At 35.6% G+C, this 15622-nt stretch overlaps 1 protein-coding gene across 1 annotated transcript in view; it reads left to right on the top strand.

Annotated features, from left to right (window-relative positions):
* Nucleotides 1–15622, top strand: part of LOC135634216 (MLO-like protein 13) — a 30371-nt gene that overhangs the window by 2321 nt on the left and 12428 nt on the right. The window contains exons 2-9 of the mRNA XM_065144532.1: nucleotides 169–226; nucleotides 947–1182; nucleotides 1969–2085; nucleotides 2169–2307; nucleotides 2394–2491; nucleotides 4189–4263; nucleotides 4359–4444; nucleotides 4522–4571. Of these exons, the coding sequence (XP_065000604.1) occupies nucleotides 169–226; nucleotides 947–1182; nucleotides 1969–2085; nucleotides 2169–2307; nucleotides 2394–2491; nucleotides 4189–4263; nucleotides 4359–4444; nucleotides 4522–4571 (859 nt within the window). The remainder of the gene's footprint in view (nucleotides 1–168; nucleotides 227–946; nucleotides 1183–1968; nucleotides 2086–2168; nucleotides 2308–2393; nucleotides 2492–4188; nucleotides 4264–4358; nucleotides 4445–4521; nucleotides 4572–15622) is intronic.

Raw genomic sequence — 15622 nt, 5'->3', positions numbered from 1 at the left:
AATTCAGATTACAACTTGAAGCTCTAAGTTATGCCATGTTGTGCCCTACCTAGCCAAGTACAAAGACCGTGTGCATTGTAATAAGCATGATTGTGGTTTGTTTGCTGATTGCTTTCTTTTCTTATATGTTTTCATATAAGACTTATTCTTTTTTGGGCTGATTTCCAGATATTGTTGAAGAAAAAGCAGGATGCACTTAACCGGGCCTTGCAGAAGTTGAAAGAAGGTTATGTAGGATACTATCAATTTCTTTGCAAGTCTGCTTTATTTGATTTTTTTTTTCTGATTTGTATGCCACAATAATGGATGATTATATTCTTTCATTACTTACATTTTTTTATAATTATTATCGCTGGTTACTTTGTAGCTTTCATCATTGTTTGGAATGAAAGTTGCTTAAACATTTGATAAATATATGTGATAAGCTTATCATTTTTCCATTAGTAAAGAATGATTTTTTGTTTTGTTGTTGTTTTGTTGTTTTTGACTATCTTCTTATTCAAGGCATTAGACCTCTGTAGCTGAGATAATGTTCATTGTATGCTTTCATTGATTTCTACAATTTAAACCAGACAGGAGCAAGGAAAACAATGTTTTCCCCTCAGTTTCATATGTCTATTTGGCCTAAACATTTGGTTAGTTTGTTATTTTTATTGTTTTCCCTCCAGTTTTATCTTTTTCTTTTTGCTCATTTCACAATGCATGAATGGCCAACTACAAATTTTCATTTGTGCTCTTTTGTTTAGTTTATAGTATTAAATTAACCACCAAAATTCAGGTGGCAATCAATTTAAATTTGTTGTTTAGTTCATTGTAAATTATTTATCCAAATTTTATATTTGTCATTTCTGCTGGTCATTATTTGATCATTATCAATGCAAATCTACTTGTGTCTTCTTTTTTTGTTTGTTTAATGAGTTTCTGACAGTGTCATTTCTTGACACAGAATTAATGCTTCTTGGATTTATCTCCCTTCTGTTAACTGTCTTTCAAAGTCTTATTAGCAACATATGTATCCCAAAAAGTGTTTCGTCTTATATGCTTCCGTGCAAGGTGGAGAAATCTACCTCAGTGCAAGAAATCTATCATGGTATGGGGCCTATGGGCTTCTACTATGGACATCGGTGGAACAAACGGAGGCTATTGTCCAGTGGTTCCAGTTCTGGCTTCTGCTTGAGTAAGGTATTACCTTATTTTCATTTAAATGGAAGACTTTTTAGAATCGTATAGAGAAAGACAAAGATTGGTTTTATTGCGGACACATCTTAGGAATGAGAGAAGGAAAAGAACGGTTTAATCCATCCATTCTCCAAGCTTATTTCCTGATGTCTAACAAGTCAATTTACCTGAAACATTACTATTTTACCAATTACATATAAAATAGTGCATTATTCTGAGTACAGCAAATGATGGTGTGCACTAAACAGAAGAATATGTCTGAACCATATTGGCAGGTTGTTGTATGAACTCCTAATGCTAGGTCCTAATAAAAGCAATCAGTGAACAAATAATTCTGTGCAGAAGTTTTTCTGAGTTGTGGAAACATCCCCTCTGCTTGTAGGGCTAAGGTTGCACCCATTGATCTCTCCAGGATGCTTTGTGAACTGAGCTGCCTCTTCTAGTATCTTCTGTGATCCAAATTTCAAGATATTAATAGGGTGAGCCTTAGCACCATAGTATTGTTGCTTTTTTGCGACTTGGATGTTGAGGTTCAAGTCACAAATGTGCTTTTCGTTTGGTCGGGTAAGTTATTACATTGACCCTGCACATTTCCTACCTCATGCACAACTGATGTTTCTTAACAGAAGATCTTTTAGCACTTTGATAGAGGTAAAAAGGTGTTGTTGGTCTGACTATGAGTTCACTTTTAATGGAGAAATTATTTTGATGTTTGTTTTTTGTGGTTTATCTCCTGTTCTTAAAACAACAACTAACTAAATTAAGGTAATTTGTTTTGTTTAATATCAGAGCAAAGTTCCATTGTTATCCCTTGAAGCATTGCATCAACTGCACATCTTCATCTTTGTTCTTGCCGTTGTCCATGTCGTGTTCTCTGCTTCTACAATGGTACTGGGAGGAGCTAAGGCAAGCTACCTGTCATATCTTTCTATATATGAGCATATTTGGTGTTCCTAGTAACTCAATTTTCATTTTGCTATCTTTTACAGATTAGAAAATGGAAACATTGGGAGAATGCAATTCAGGCAGAAATTTCCAAGGAAGAAATTCAGAAGAAAAATGAAAGTAAAATAGAGCAAAATGAAAAGGAACACAATGACAAGGAATATGATGACAAGAAACATGAACGTAATCTGCTGTTTTTTCTCCTCATTTATATTTTCATAAATATTTGATAATGAAAAAATCTTCATAAATTCTGTTTGCTTTACCAGCTACTGAGCAAGATGTGCAAACACATAATCATCACCACGAATTTGTCAAGGAGCGAACCTTGGGTTTTTGGCAACAGCTGGTTGTTGTGAGCTGGATGGTAAATTATGAATATTATCTTTGTTAATGAGGCTTTAGGAATGGTTTAGATGATCTCATAAATGGTTTTAATTGCTGAAACATACATTTTTCTGTATTAATCTCATCTCCAATGACAACCATTGCGTGATATTGCCCCAAACTTTATACATGTAATGCATGGCCTTGGAATGTGTAAACATGGCAAGTACCCTTCTCCCTTTAGTTACTGGAATATGAATTTCCTTGTTTCTTAGTCCTTTCTCTAGTCATTTTTCTTCTAATGTTACTTAACTTTAAGATGTTTCATAAAAGAAAGTATAGGTGCTTAGGGAATCCTACTGAAGAGATATCTGAAATCAATGCATGACAAGAAATCTGGATGCAGGTTAAGAAATCCAAATAAACTTGAAAAGGAGTCAATATAGTGAAATAGATTTAGTCCAATAATGCCAACATTTTGCAATGGATTCATGAGAATGATCGGAACACATTGGGTATCACCCCAGTCCAATTAGTCCCACACCAGGTGTGGGCTAAGCTATGATAAGCATGAGACCAATTTCAAATCATGATGGATACTCAAGTGAGATATCAAACCATATCTATAAAGTTATAATTTTTAGATCTTTAAAGTTTCAATCAATTGAACTGGTACCTTTTTGATCTATGGTTTATCATATCTATTCACTTAGTTTTTTGTCCTTATATTTATTTTTATATATTTTTAATTACTTCACATAAGTTGTCATGTGCCTTTTTTAGGAAATTTATTTTATCTTATGCATGTTTTGTTGAATCCATTTGCCCTTTGGCCTAGGTTGTTGTTTCATGTGTTTCTCTTTAGTTTATTTTAATACTTTTATAATAATTAATTTTAATTATTTACAATTTTTATTTCTTATTTATTTTATTTTTGTTAACTATGATCCTCCAATATGGATCATCTAATTAGGCTGATCCGAACTGATCCTAATTTTTATTTGGACATTCAATCTCAATCCTGATCCAAATTTTGGAACCTTGTTTTAAACACGCTAAAATTAAGTATATATAAGTGTTATCCAGTTGTTTCTACACTAAATATTTCTTGGTCAAGGACAGCAAACTGGCTTATCATTGTTGTGTCAGACTGATCATCAGTTTAAAGGAAAGGAAACTTATCAGAACTTATCAAAACTTATTGGTCTAGCTATTGCTTGATTAAGATTTTATTGAAAACAAGGTATTGGTCACCGTGAGTATATTGCTTGATTAAGATCTTACTGAAAACAAGGCATTGGTCACTTTCAGTAATGCCACCTGGTATCTGATAATAAAAAGAAACCTTGCTGTTATGACTAGATTCTGAAGTTCATTGTCCTGAAATGGACTGGAATCTATTGGAAATGCAAACTTAGCATATGTACTCAGTCTGCACGCCCTCTTTTGGCCTTCTGTTATACCCTAACATACAAATTCTGTAGATTCAACTTTCTTTAGTTAAATAAGACCTCTGACTAAAATCAAGTGACTCAAACTAAAACATTGCAATTTTCATTTATGTAATCTTCAACCTTGACCGTGTTTTGCACACACAAATATTTGAGAAATCATAAGCCTTTTTGAGGTTGTCACTGAGACAGATTGTTTCTTTCTTGTAGAAGTTGAACTTCTAAATCTTCTCATAAATCTGAGGTTTCCTTGATAAATAGCTCTTTATGTCATATGTGGTTGTAGATATCATTCTTCAAGCAGTTTTATTCTTCAGTGTCAAAATCAGATTACAGAGCATTAAGGGCAGGATTCGTCATGGTGAGGTTTATATTATAGGCATTATCAGTAAATTTACTGTTTTTATTACAAAATATGGCCTATGTACCACCTGTATAATGAATGAAAAATTCCAGAGACACTCTTCAAATAAAGCATATGATTTCCACAAGTATATGATGCGTGCTCTTGAGGATGATTTTAAGAAAGTTGTTGGCATAAGGTAGTTATCTTTGTTGTTAAACTTCATTTCTTTGTTTACATTGTTTGTTGACTCATCGTGAACTTGCTTTCATGTAGTTGGTATCTTTGGCTCTTTGTTGTCATCTTTTTGCTGATGAATGTACATGGTATGTTGGAGGATGGATACAATTTATCCAAATATTACTTTTTGTTTACAAATGTTATAGCTTGTTTATTGCGTGTGTAATTACCTGTTGTGCATTTTTCTATGAACTGGTTTTTCTATTTTCTTCATTGATAAACATACACGGAAGCATGAATGGCTACTACAGTGTTTCCAAATGTTTTCAATTTATTAGTTTTATTAGCTTCTTGAGGGAATTTGACATTAAGCATTATAATGGAGTAAGTGAAGTTCAGGTGGGAGGCAACCCTTAACCTTAATTCTTTATATAGATACCTAGCACTTAATGCAGTAATAACAATTTGGACAAGGTTAAGCTGTCCAATTTAGAAGTAATTATTTTTTGAGTTTGTCTCACAAGCTCATGTGACGTAGCAGCTCTGTTGAACAGTTCTTAACCAACATTGTTTAACATGTTCACAATCCAAATTATTGATAGTAGATTAATCAAGTTTTATGTACCAATCAATTTATTCATTCCTTGTCATCAAGGTATGACATTTAATCTATAAGTCCCAACCATGCAGCAGGTCATAATATATAGCTGACATGTGGGAGCTTATAATGTTATCTAAAAACTGCTTATCAAGATCCAAGCAATTAGACTAAAATAACATGGCTTATTTTTCTTTAGACTTAGGAATACAATAATCGGTCACTAACAATCTTACTTCATCTTTCAATGTGGAATAGACTAATGTGTTAGAGTGGGGGACTAATATTTTAATAGTACCACATGGGAAGATACAGAACGGGCATATTCATATAATTTGAGTTTAGTGATCTATTAATAGTAACTTGAAACCATGGTTCTGTGTTTTGTACTTGTTTGGTGGCTTGTCAAGTTGATGGCACATGCCTCCTGACACCATATATTCAAATCTTGAAAAAGAATCACGACATGTGCCAACATATTGTGTATCGATACATCGACAAGTATCAGACCCATATTGGTCTAAAAATGTCAAACTATGCTTGAAATAATGCTTTGTTGGGTAACAAGTTAATAAGTAGGTAGAATATTTAGTTTGTTAGCTTTGGTGCCAAAATAATGTTGCTTCTTTGTAACTTAAATGACTAGTTTTGGAGTCACAGAAAGTTCTCTTCTTGAAAGAGTAAAATTTCGTATAATGACCCTTTCTCTACACTATAACGAGAGCCTTGTAGACTAGATTTTTTTTAAAACATAATGTTAATTTTAATATGGGCCCTCATGTTGGGTTAGTGTACTTTGAAATGAGATTATCTCGTGAAAGAAATATCATATTGTGTTGATCGATCACAGGTTGATACATATCAGTGAGTATCATTATACAATGTAATGGTATGCTGATACATACTAATATTCTAAAAATGGCTAGAAACTAAAAAAAAAATCTTTTTAGGATTTTTTTTGTAAGGATTGAAATATCGTATCGTACCAGAGTTTCGACCTTCTCTTGGTACGATACGGTACTGTATACCGAGTGGTATACCGTTCGATATATATATATATATATATATATATATATAAGTAAAAAAAATTTTCGGCGACGTCACCTCTCTTCTCCCCAAGCGGGGCAACGTCGCAGAAAAATGAGACGATATATAATCTTTTATATATATATATATATATATATATATATATTATAATTTATAAATAAAAAAATACTGCCTGGTAATGAGCAGTCCGCGTATCGGTTTACTGTCAGATCGATACGTATCGCCCGTACCCGGCGGTATCATTTGAAATTGTATACCTTGTTTTTTTGTAATTCATTAGTATATAAAATATATTTAAATAGAATAAAGTGTATCTATGCCATAAATAAATAGATAATCTAGGTTATAAGAGGCAAATTTTTTTGGATCAATTGAGGAACAACTTTGTCGCACGAGCTTCCATCGAAGAAAGTTAATTGATCTTAAATCACTTATAAAGAAAAAGAGTTCAAATGTTGGATTAGGTGTCTTAACCTTAAAATTTAAGCGAAATAAACTATTTAGAAATCGAGATAACATTTATATATACCTACATCTACCACCAAAATGAATGTCGAAAATCTATGACTTGTGGATTGGCGTCCTTGATCATATGAAGTTGTATGTTGATATGGTAGGCTTGTCGAACCCAATCTTGGGTTGTACTATATGTCTTTGATGCATCAACGTGGTAACAATCATTGCTTCATCATCATTAATAACATGTGTACGAGGAGCCTCCTGAGGCAAGTATGATAATGGCATATAGCGCTACGAAGATTGAAGTGCATTAAAACTTCAGCTATCATCACTGATTTGTTGCTTTGTTGAGTAAGAATGATTAAACTCCGAAAAAGATAACCAACTATAACCATACATTTTATTGGCCCATAAGATCATACCATACAATGAGCTCCTACCATTGTCGATATCATAGAGGTTCTATTGCATTTGCTTAAAGTCATTGGCTGTCTTCCTCTTTTCTTCATCCTTTTGATCATAAACAATATGTATGGACCCTTGAGCTCTGTGATTTGAATCTTGAGTGGCATGCATAAGGGGTTGCTCCTTTGTCTATGCCCCACCCAAAGACTTAGTCAAAACAATCAAATCACCGTTGACATCACCTCTATCAATTGATTTACTATTGGTGACATCACTACTATCTCCATGGACCTCACAAAGTGCTGACTTTGAGGGATATAGTATCTCGTCGTTGAATTAAAATTATTGCTCATCAATTCTTTCCAATGGATTAGTCGATGCTATCGCCTTCCCCTTCGTACGCTTAACGGATGTTTGTGATTGTTGGGCGTCACAACCCCTATTAGACCAGCTCCTCGACCATCATGTCCTAACTAAGGGTGCTCTTCCTCTTCCTCTTCCTCTTGTTGGGATGTTGTTACTTTACTTCGTCTCAATGATGAAACGAGATGGATGTGGGGTCTCCTGCCTCGTCAAGCAAAAGATCGCTTAGGTTCTCTATTGTTTTGACCTATTCTAGGATCGATTAAGAATTTTCATTATAGACCTAGAGGTCAAAAAGATTAATCTCTGGCCTCTCTTGTTCCTTATCGTGCTTGGCACAACATAGCCTTAAAAACACATATTGTAGTGCACATATATAAGCTTCTCGAGACATCTATATGATAGTTAGTTACGAACTTTTATGTGAATCAATGTAAACATTGGCCAATTATGCTTTCATCCACTTGATGGCATTGTTTGTGAAAGCACACTAACTGCAACCTTTGTTAGATTAGGTGCGACACTCCAAATTGAAGCCACCACTCAGCTACAAGAAAATACAATACATATATAAGCTTCTCCACTTTTTCCCATTAGAAGAATTCGTATATCAACTGCAGTGATTGCAAAAGGCGCTCGGGCGCTCGCCTAGGCGCTCGGGCGAGGCGAGGCGAGGCCCGAGCGCCTCGCTAATGTCCCAGGCGGCGCGCTTCAATCAGGCGCCGCCTGGGCGCTCGCCCGAGCCCAGGCGCTGGGCGCTTCGGGCGAGCGCCTGGGTAAACCGAACCAGAATTTTAGGTCTGGTTCGGTTCTGGTTCGGTTGTTAGTTGGTTCAATCGAACCAACTAAACCGATATAACCCCAACCCTAACCTGCTGCCGCTGCCGATCCCGATCGCGATCTCGTCGCTCGCTGTCGCTGCTCCCGCTGCCGCTGCTCGCCGCTGTCGCTGCTCGCGCCTCCCGCGAGCCTTCCCGCTGCTCGTGCCTCCCACGAGCCCTCTCGCTGCTCGCGCCTCCTGCGAGCCCTCCTACTGCTCGCGCCTCCTGCTGCTCGCGCCTCCCGCGAGCCCTCTCGCTGCTCGCGTCTCCTGCGAGCCCTCCTGCGAGCCTTCCCGCTGCTCGCGCCTCCCTCGAGCCCTCCCGCTGCTCACGCCTCCCGCTGCTCGCGCCTCCCGCGAGCCCTCTCGCCTCCTGCGAGCCCTCCCGCGAGCCTTCCCGCTGCTCGCGCCTCCCTCGAGGCCTCCCGCTGCTCGCGCCTTCCGCTCCCTTTCCCTTTCCCGCTGTCGCTGCCGTCGCTTGCCGCTGCTGCCGCTGCCGCTGCCGCCGCTGCTGCCGCCGCCACTGCTGCCGTCGCTCGCCGCCGCTGCTTCCTCGTTTCTCCGTCAGCAGATTTATACTGTTAATGTGATTATATTTATTAATTATATTATATATTTTTATATTTTTATTTAAAATTTTAAATAATTATATTTATTAATTATATTTTATATTTTTATATTTTAGTGCCTCGCTTCGCTCGGGCGAGCGCCTAGCGCCTCGGGCGTTTTTGGACCTTGGCGCCTAGCGCTTTTTAAATCACTGAATATCAAGAATCAACTTATTTCGTTGATGTGAACATTGACTTCGGTCCAAGTTTCTTTTGTTGAATGGGTTTCAAAGTGATAAAGTTTGTTACACAGTGTGTAATGTTAATTCGAAGGATCTCTCCATTTGTGAACTTCTGAATTAAGAAGTGCACCTACTAATGGCTGTAGATAAACTTTGTGATGGATTGTGCCTTTTGCATTGTCCTTTGGACTGATTGTAGGTCACCAATATCTTCATCAAGTCCATGCAATGTGTTGCATATGGAGTTCAAAAAAGTTTTTGCTGTGTTCCATCAACTATAATCCAAACTTTTTGAAATTCGTTTCATTATCGGTAACAATCTACACAACACACTATGACCAATCTCCTTTACCATCGTGTCCTCCTTTATGTAGTTTGCATCTTGAATTATGTTTGAGCCATTCATTGAATTGTGAAGAACCATCCTTTTGTTGCAATATACTAGGAAGTTGATGATGCTCTTTCTAGTGGGTTTGATCCAACTGTCACACATTAATGTCACCTTAAATAAGTCTCATTCCTTCTCAAAGGATTAGATTTAGTCTTTCAATTCTACCTCCTCTTCATCTAGATGAACATCATGTATCTCCTTTGGCGTAGGAGGTGTTATAAATTGTTCAAATTAAGAATTTCTTTTCAAAAGATTTATTTGAAAAGGTGTTTTCTTTTATTTTTTGGTAGTTATTTTTCAAAGATTGTGTCTTTTGAGAAAATAGTTATAATTTTCAAAGGTTGTGTCTTTTGAGAAAATAGTTAATTTTCAAAGGTTGTGTCTTTTGAGAAAATATCTATAAATAGCTATTTGGGGGTAAATTACAGACAATTCTTTCATGCTCTTCTTCTTTACTCTTCAAGTGATTGAGTTAGACATTCTCCAATTCCTCTCTGAAGATTCTTTATTGTTTGCTCAATACAGATCTTCTAAAGGCTTGTCATATCCACTAAAACTATTTGCATCAAACCCAGAGCAATCTTATTGAGAAGAGAGTGCAAATATCGTTTTTAGGAAAGTGTTTATACACGTTTCAAGCCTAAATATCTTTCCTAAAGTATTCTTGATCTTGTGTTTGTTATTTGTTTCCATAGTGGTTTTTATCCTCTTCTTTGTCGTACCTCTTTTTTCCAACAATCTAAAAACGATATCTTGTGAGTTTATTCAAATTCACTATGGAGGTTACAAATACCATCAAATTATTGAATCAAGATTTTGTTCGTTTGGATCATTTTGATGGAACGAATTTTACCCGTTGGCAAGACAAGATGAAGTTCATGTTGACTGCTTTGAAGATCTTCTATGTGCTTGATCCAAATCTTCAACCAATTCCTGATCCAACCGACGATGACACCGATGAAATCAAGGCTGAACAAAAGAAAAGAAATGAAGATGAAGTCATATGTAGAGGACACATTCTCAATGCTCTTTCGGACCGGCTTTATGATCTTTATACGGTGGAACCATCTGCAAAAGCAATTTGGAATGCTTTGGAATTCAAATATTATGCCGAGGAAGAAGGTACAAAGAAATTTTTAATTTCTAAATATTTTGATTACAAGTTTGTGGATGGCAAGCCAATCTTGGCACAAGTACATGAGTTGCAGGTCATTGTTAATCAATTGAAGGCTGAAAAAATTGAACTTCCTGAACCTTTTCAAGTAGGGGCTGTAATAGCCAAGTTGCCTTCATCTTGGAAAGGGTATAGGAAGAAGATTTTGCATGACTCCAAGGATATTACTTTGGAGCAAATTCAAAAACATCTTCGAATCGAGTAGGAATCGAGGATGAGAGATAAGAGTGAGAACTCTTTTTGCAATATAAAAGCAAATGTTGTGAATCAGCCTAAGAATTCCAACAAAAGCAAACAAAACAAGGAGAATCATTTTGGCCCCAAAAGGGATCAAAGAAAATTTAAGAAGCCACAGAGTGGAGGCTGTTTTGTTTGTGGAAAACCTGGTCATTTTGCTAGGGATTGCAGATTTAAAAAAAGGCCAGAAACCAAAAGTCAACTCCGTTGAGGGAGATGATAATATAATCGCTACGGTGAGCGAAGTGAATGCCATATTTGGCAAGGTTTCTGGTTGGTGGTACGATACTTGTGCTACCGTCCATGTTTGCTATGATAAGGGACTCTTCAAGACTTACAAAGAAGTCACAGAAGGGCAAGAGATTCAAATGGGAAATGAAGTTCGTTCTAAGGTGATTGGCAAGGGAAATGTGGAACTCACTTTCACTTCAGGTAAGAAAGTCACTCTTACTAATGTTCTTCATGTACCGAATATGAGTAGAAATTTAGTGAGTGGGAATCTCCTTAACAAACCTGGAATTAAATCTGTATTTGAATCCGGGAAGTTAATTCTATCCCGTAATGGAACTTTTGTTGGAAAAGGCTATTCCGCTGAGGGAATGGTCAAATTATCTATTGTTGACAATGATTCTAAAGTTAATAAAGATATTGCTTCTATTTATATTGTTGATTCTTATTCATTATGGCATGATAGATTAGCACATATTGGAATTAGCATGATTAGAAGAATGGTTAAGTGTGGCTTAATAAATTATCATTTTGATGATCTTAATAAATGTGAAATTTATGTTAAATCAAAGATGATGAAGAAACCCTTCAAAAGTGTTGAAAGATATACTAATTTGTTAGATTTAATACATTCTGATATATGTGAATTAAATGGCATATTAACGAGAGGAGGTAATAGATATTTTATTACTTTTATAGATGATATGTCTAGATTCATATATGTGTACTTATTGAAACATAAAAATGATGCTTTTAATGCTTTTAAGGCATATAAAGCAGAAGTTGAAAATCAATTGGGGAAGAAAATTAAAGCTTTAAGAAGTGATAGAGGAGGAGAATACTTTCCTAATGAATTTAACTTGTTTTGTGAACAACATGGCATAATTCATAAATGTTCAGCACCTAGAACACCTGAGCAAAATGGATTAGCAGAAAGAAAAAATAGAACTTATCTAGAGATGATTAATGTTATGTTGTTGCATGCTAAATTATCTTATAATTTGTGGGGAGAAACTTTATTGGCTGCATGTCATATCTTAAATAAAATTCCCTCTAAAAAGAATAAGATCTCTCCATATGAGTTATGGAAAGGAAGACAACCTAACATTGGTTATTTTAAAGTGTGGGGGTGTCTTGCATATTATAAGAATAATGATCCTCAAAGGACAAAATTGGGACCTAGAGGAATCAAATGTGCATTTATAGGCTATGCCTCAAATAGCAAAGCATATAGACTTCTTAATTTAGAGTCTAATATCATAATAGAATCTCGAGATGTGGAGTTCTTTGAACATTTATTGACTTCTAGTAATAATGTTCATCCTCCAACTAGTGAAGAGTCACTAGTGAAGAAATCTCAAAAGATTGGTGAGCAACCTAAAATTCCTTTGATTGGACATCAATCAAGTTCACAAGAGGTTGGAGAGCAATCTTACAAATTAAGAAGAAGTACTCGTGTACGAAAAGCAAAAACATTAAAATCGGATGAGATTGATTCTCAAAGTATTTCTTTTTACCTTGTAGAAGGAACTAATGAGAGAGTATTAAAAACAATTCCTCTTGTTTTACAAGTGGAAGATGATCCTAAAACATTTAAAGAAGCTATGGCTTCTCGTGATGCTGCTTTTTGGAAAGATGCTATTAATGATGAGATGGATTCTATTATGTCAAACCATACTTGGGAACTTGTCGATTTACCTTTTTCCTCAAAACCTATTAGTTGTAGATGGATATTTTGTAGGAAGTATCATACAAATGATACTCTCCAAACGTTCAAAGCAAGGTTAGTTGCTAAAGGATTTCGACAAAAGGAAGGAATAGATTATTTTGACACATATGCTCCTGTGGCTAGGATCACATCTATTAGAATTATTTTTGCTTTAGCATTAATTTTTGATCTTTATGTTCATCAAATGGATGTCAAAACGATATTTCTAAATGGAGACCTCGATGAGGAGGTTTATATGGAACAACCCGAAGGTTTTGTTCTACCGGGAAATGAACATAAAGTGTGTAAACTTATTAAATCATTGTATGGTTTAAAGTAGGCTCCAAAACAATGGCATGAGAAATTTGATGCAATAATTCTTTCTAATGGATTTGTTCATAATATTGCAGATAAATGTGTTTATCTCAAAACTTGTGATGACTATATGGTGATAGTTTGCCTTTATGTTGATGATATGCTAATAGTGAGCAACAACATAAAAGGTATTGTAGAAACAAAGAGGTTTCTATCTTCAACATTTAAGATGAAAGATCTTGGGCAAGTTGATACTATACTAGGTATCAAGGTAAAAAGAAATAGTGGGGGATATGTTTTGAGTCAAACTCATTACATAGAGAAAGTATTGGAGAAATTCAGTCACTTAAAAATCAAAGAAGCAAATACCCCATTTGACCCAAGTATCAAATTAGTCAAGAATGTTGGAAGAACAGTGGCTCAATTAGAATATTCAAGTGCTATAGGAGGTCTTATGTATGTAACGCAGTGCACAAGACCTGATATAGCATTTGCAGTTAGTAAATTGAGTAGATTTACTAGCAATCCAAATGTAGAGCATTGGAAAGCTATTGAAAGAGTTCTTGGGTACCTTAAACGAACCAAAGATTATGGCCTACAATACTAAAAATTTCCTACTATTTTAGAAGGATATACTGACGCAAGTTGGATATCGAGTTTTGGAGATAACAAATCCACTACTGGTTGGGTGTTCACCTTGGGAGGTGGCGCTGTTTCTTGGAAGAGCAAGAAACAAACGTGTATAACTCACTCAACTATGGAATCGGAATTTGTTGCTCTAGCAGATGCAGGAAAGGAGGCTGAATGGTTAAGGGACTTTCTATTAGAAATTCCATTGACTTATAAGAGTGTGAATTCAATTTCTATACTTTGTGATAGTCAAGCCACTTTAGCTCGCGCATATAGTGAAATATATATTGGAAAGTCAAGACATATAAGTCTTAGACATGATTATGTGAGGAAATTTATCAAGAGTGGGATTATTTCACTCACATTTGTGAAAACAAGTGAGAATTTGGCTGATCCATTCACCAAACCTCTTACAAGAGAAGTTGTAAGATCAACATCAAAATGGATGGGGCTAAAACTCCTTGAATAAAAGATCCACCAATGATAGCAACCCTACTCAACATTATGAAATGAGTAATGAAGAGTTCAAAGGGTAAGAACAAGTCATTGATATGTGGAGTGGTTCAGCACTTTGAAATATTTTATGAGTCCCATCTAAAGATGTTAAAGTGCTGGTTGTCACCGAATGAGGGTTGAGTTAATTATACTCTTAATGAAGTTCAGTCAAGTTAGGACAAGTATCTCAAAGAGTGACAAAGATACTATAAGAACTTCACCTATATGAACTTAGAAGTGGTGCCGCTTCGATTGAGAGTTGGAGTTTCTCTCATAAAAGTTCATGAACTTGGATGAGCCCAAGACCATATTAGGGCTAAGCGAGATTTTATGAGGAATACAAGAATGTTGTATTTATGTGTGTGGTATCACTGGTGTTGTCATGAGGAATAACAAATTCAAAGCTTTTATGCTATTTGGGATTTCGACTTCACTTTGTGATGCTTACACTAAGGTAATATTCAAATCGAAAGATATATTACTTTATTCATAAATACTATTTAATCACTTGGAGAAAATTTTAAATTTGAACAAGTGGGGGATTGTTATAAATTGTTCAAATTAAGAATTTCTTTTCAAAAGATTTATTTGAAAAGGTGTTTTCTTTTATTTTTTGGTAGTTATTTTTCAAAGGTTGTGTCTTTTGAGAAAATAGTTATAATTTTCAAAGATTGTGTCTTTTGAGAAAATAGTTAATTTTCAAAGGTTGTGTCTTTTAAGAAAATATCTATAAATAGCTATTTGGGGGTAAATTACAGACAATTCTTTCATGCTCTTCTTCTTTACTCTCCAAGTGATTGAGTTAGACATTCTCCAATTCCTCTCTGAAGATTCTTTATTGTTTGCTCAATACAGATCTTCTAAAGGCTTGTCATATCCACTAAAACTATTTGCATCAAACCCAGAGCAATCTTATTGAGAAGAGGGTGCAAATATCGTTTTTAGGAAAGTGTTTATACACGTTTCAAGCCTAAATATCTTTCCTAAAGTATTCTTGATCTTGTGTTTGTTATTTGTTTCCATAATGGTTTTTATCCTCTTCTTTGTCGTACCTCTTTTTTCCAACAGGAGGTTGGATGCTCAGATTAACTTCTGAATTGATGGCACTATGCTTTAGTACTATGGACCTTCGGTGGTTATATTAGTTAGTTATCTTGTTGTCATTCAAATTCAATTCTCTTCAAGAAGCTATGGGAAGGGAACAAGCCCTGTATAAAATGAAACTCGCACTACATATGAAGAAACTAGAACAGAACCGCTTGCAAGATACCCTGACTTCGGCATTGCTTATTACCTTTTGCTTCCTAGAACCCACAGAATGAGCGAGTGGGGTGCTTACGTGAGTTCCGAGCTACGTAAGCTTACGGAGTTAGAACTTTTCTTTAGTAAACTCCTATCCCCTATCTCCATTTATCTCTGAATAAAGGGCATAAGACAGCTCAAAGAAAGAAGGAACCTGGAAGTATCTCGAATGGAAGTTTTGGCAAAGGAGAGAACTATCACTATAAGATTAAACGTAAAACTCAAAGAAAATAAC

The sequence above is a fragment of the Musa acuminata genome, chromosome BXJ3-3 (assembly GCF_036884655.1).
Source record: "Musa acuminata AAA Group cultivar baxijiao chromosome BXJ3-3, Cavendish_Baxijiao_AAA, whole genome shotgun sequence".
In the NCBI taxonomy this organism is placed as follows: domain Eukaryota; kingdom Viridiplantae; phylum Streptophyta; class Magnoliopsida; order Zingiberales; family Musaceae; genus Musa; species Musa acuminata.
This window is presented reverse-complemented; position numbering and strand designations above follow the sequence as displayed.